The sequence below is a fragment of the Ipomoea triloba genome, chromosome 4, assembly GCF_003576645.1.
Source record: "Ipomoea triloba cultivar NCNSP0323 chromosome 4, ASM357664v1".
NCBI classification, from domain to species: domain Eukaryota; kingdom Viridiplantae; phylum Streptophyta; class Magnoliopsida; order Solanales; family Convolvulaceae; genus Ipomoea; species Ipomoea triloba.
Genome location: NC_044919.1, coordinates 4,423,535 through 4,425,223, shown reverse-complemented (window position 1 = coordinate 4,425,223; position 1,689 = coordinate 4,423,535). Strand labels below are relative to the sequence as shown.

The 1,689-nt window shown below is 33.6% G+C and overlaps 1 protein-coding gene across 1 annotated transcript in view; it reads right to left on the bottom strand.

Annotated features, from left to right (window-relative positions):
• Positions 1-1,689, bottom strand: part of LOC116015702 (valine--tRNA ligase, mitochondrial 1-like) — an 8,978-nt gene that overhangs the window by 4,190 nt on the left and 3,099 nt on the right. The window contains exons 10-14 of the mRNA XM_031255869.1: positions 1,509-1,592; positions 1,322-1,401; positions 744-801; positions 368-670; positions 91-261 (exon numbers count right to left, since the gene is read on the bottom strand). Of these exons, the coding sequence (XP_031111729.1) occupies positions 91-261; positions 368-670; positions 744-801; positions 1,322-1,401; positions 1,509-1,592 (696 nt within the window). The remainder of the gene's footprint in view (positions 1-90; positions 262-367; positions 671-743; positions 802-1,321; positions 1,402-1,508; positions 1,593-1,689) is intronic.

Below are 1,689 nucleotides of genomic sequence, written 5' to 3'. Positions count from 1 at the left end.
ATTTAAAAAAAAAAAAAAAAAAAAAAAAAAAAAAAAAAAAAAAATAGCGCAATCTCACAACATAACTAATTTGGATATGGCAGGGGATACCTTTGCTTTTAATGCTTCAATCACAGCCACACGTGCTTTAAAACGAGGCATCCCTTCAAAATCTGGACCACCATTGCTATTTATTTTCCCATCATCAGTTAAAATGCTAATGAGCTCAAGATTGTGACGCTTCCCAACCTCAAAATCATTTGGATCATGCGCTGGAGTTATCTACATAGATGGTTAGAGGCACTTAATCAATGTTGAAGATTTGAAGTATATAGTGGATGACAAGGAATCAGTCCATACTATCACATAGTACAAAGGTAAGACTCACCTTAACAGCACCAGTCCCAAAGTTCATATCTACAAGGATTTCATCACAAACTATTGGAAGCTTTCTTCCATTAAATGGATGAATAGCAAATTTCCCATGAAGATGGCTGTATCTTGGGTCTTCAGGATGGATGGCAATTGCTGTATCACCAAGCATTGTTTCAATCCTAGTGGTGGCCACAACAATCTCACCAAGCCCTCCTTCTAGAGGATAAGCAAATGAAATAAGAACTCCAAATTCCACAGGTTCTTCATATCCAGGAACCTTAAGCAATGTTCTCTCTTTAACATCTATATAATCAACCTACAAATACAAAGAAAACTCATTAAAATTCTATCTCTGAACACCCATCTAAAGCTCAGTGGGACAGACAAACCTCAATATCAGATATTGCAGTGCGCAAGACACAATCCCAATGCACCATACGTGGAGCCCTTTTGTCAAAGATAGTAAATAGTTATTGAAGATATATATTTATTAAAAAAAAACCCTTGAAAAATGAAGGCAGTCAAATGAGATGAAAATTCAATTAGATAATGGCAAATGAGAGTACAAGACTGTTATTTTTCAAAAAGCATTAATATGTATACCTATAAAAAGACTTAGGATGGATTTACTAACTGAAGAAATTCTCCATTTTTCAAGAGAGAGAGAGGAAAACATAGAAATATTTACTTGTGCATTTGTCCAATTTGGAAAACAGAGAATGGCAAATCAAACTTGGAGAATTGAAGTAAACGCAACCTTATATTCATTTCGCTTTCAATAATGCAAGTTCATTAGGGAAAGATGGAGTAAACCCAAATTTGTGGGCACAATAATCATTTCAGTACCAAATATGAATATATCAATTATATCCCTATAATTGAACTTTAACCCCTCTCAAATAGCAGTAATATTGTAATAGTGCAAACAAATACTATGCACTAATCTCAAATAAGAGAAGATGCTTACCTGTAGATAAGAGATTCGTTGGATAGCCTAACAAATGCTTCAGTGACAGCTTTCGAACGTTTTTCATCCATGGTAAAGCACTGCATCAGTAAAAGCAGTAAGGAAATGAAGAAAATTGAGGCAGGTCTAGGGATTTATTAACTATAGACAATCCCCACGCTGGTTTACTGGACATATAAGATGTTACCTCACGGGACCAGTCGAGAGATGCACCCAAGCGTCGAAGTTGTTTCAGTATTGTGCCCCCATATTCATTTTTCCAGTTCCACACCTATTTAAAAAATAAATTTAAAAAAAAAAAAAAAAAAAAAAAAAAAAAAAAAAAAAAAAAAAAAAAAAAAAAAAAAAAAAAAAAAAAAAAAAAAAAA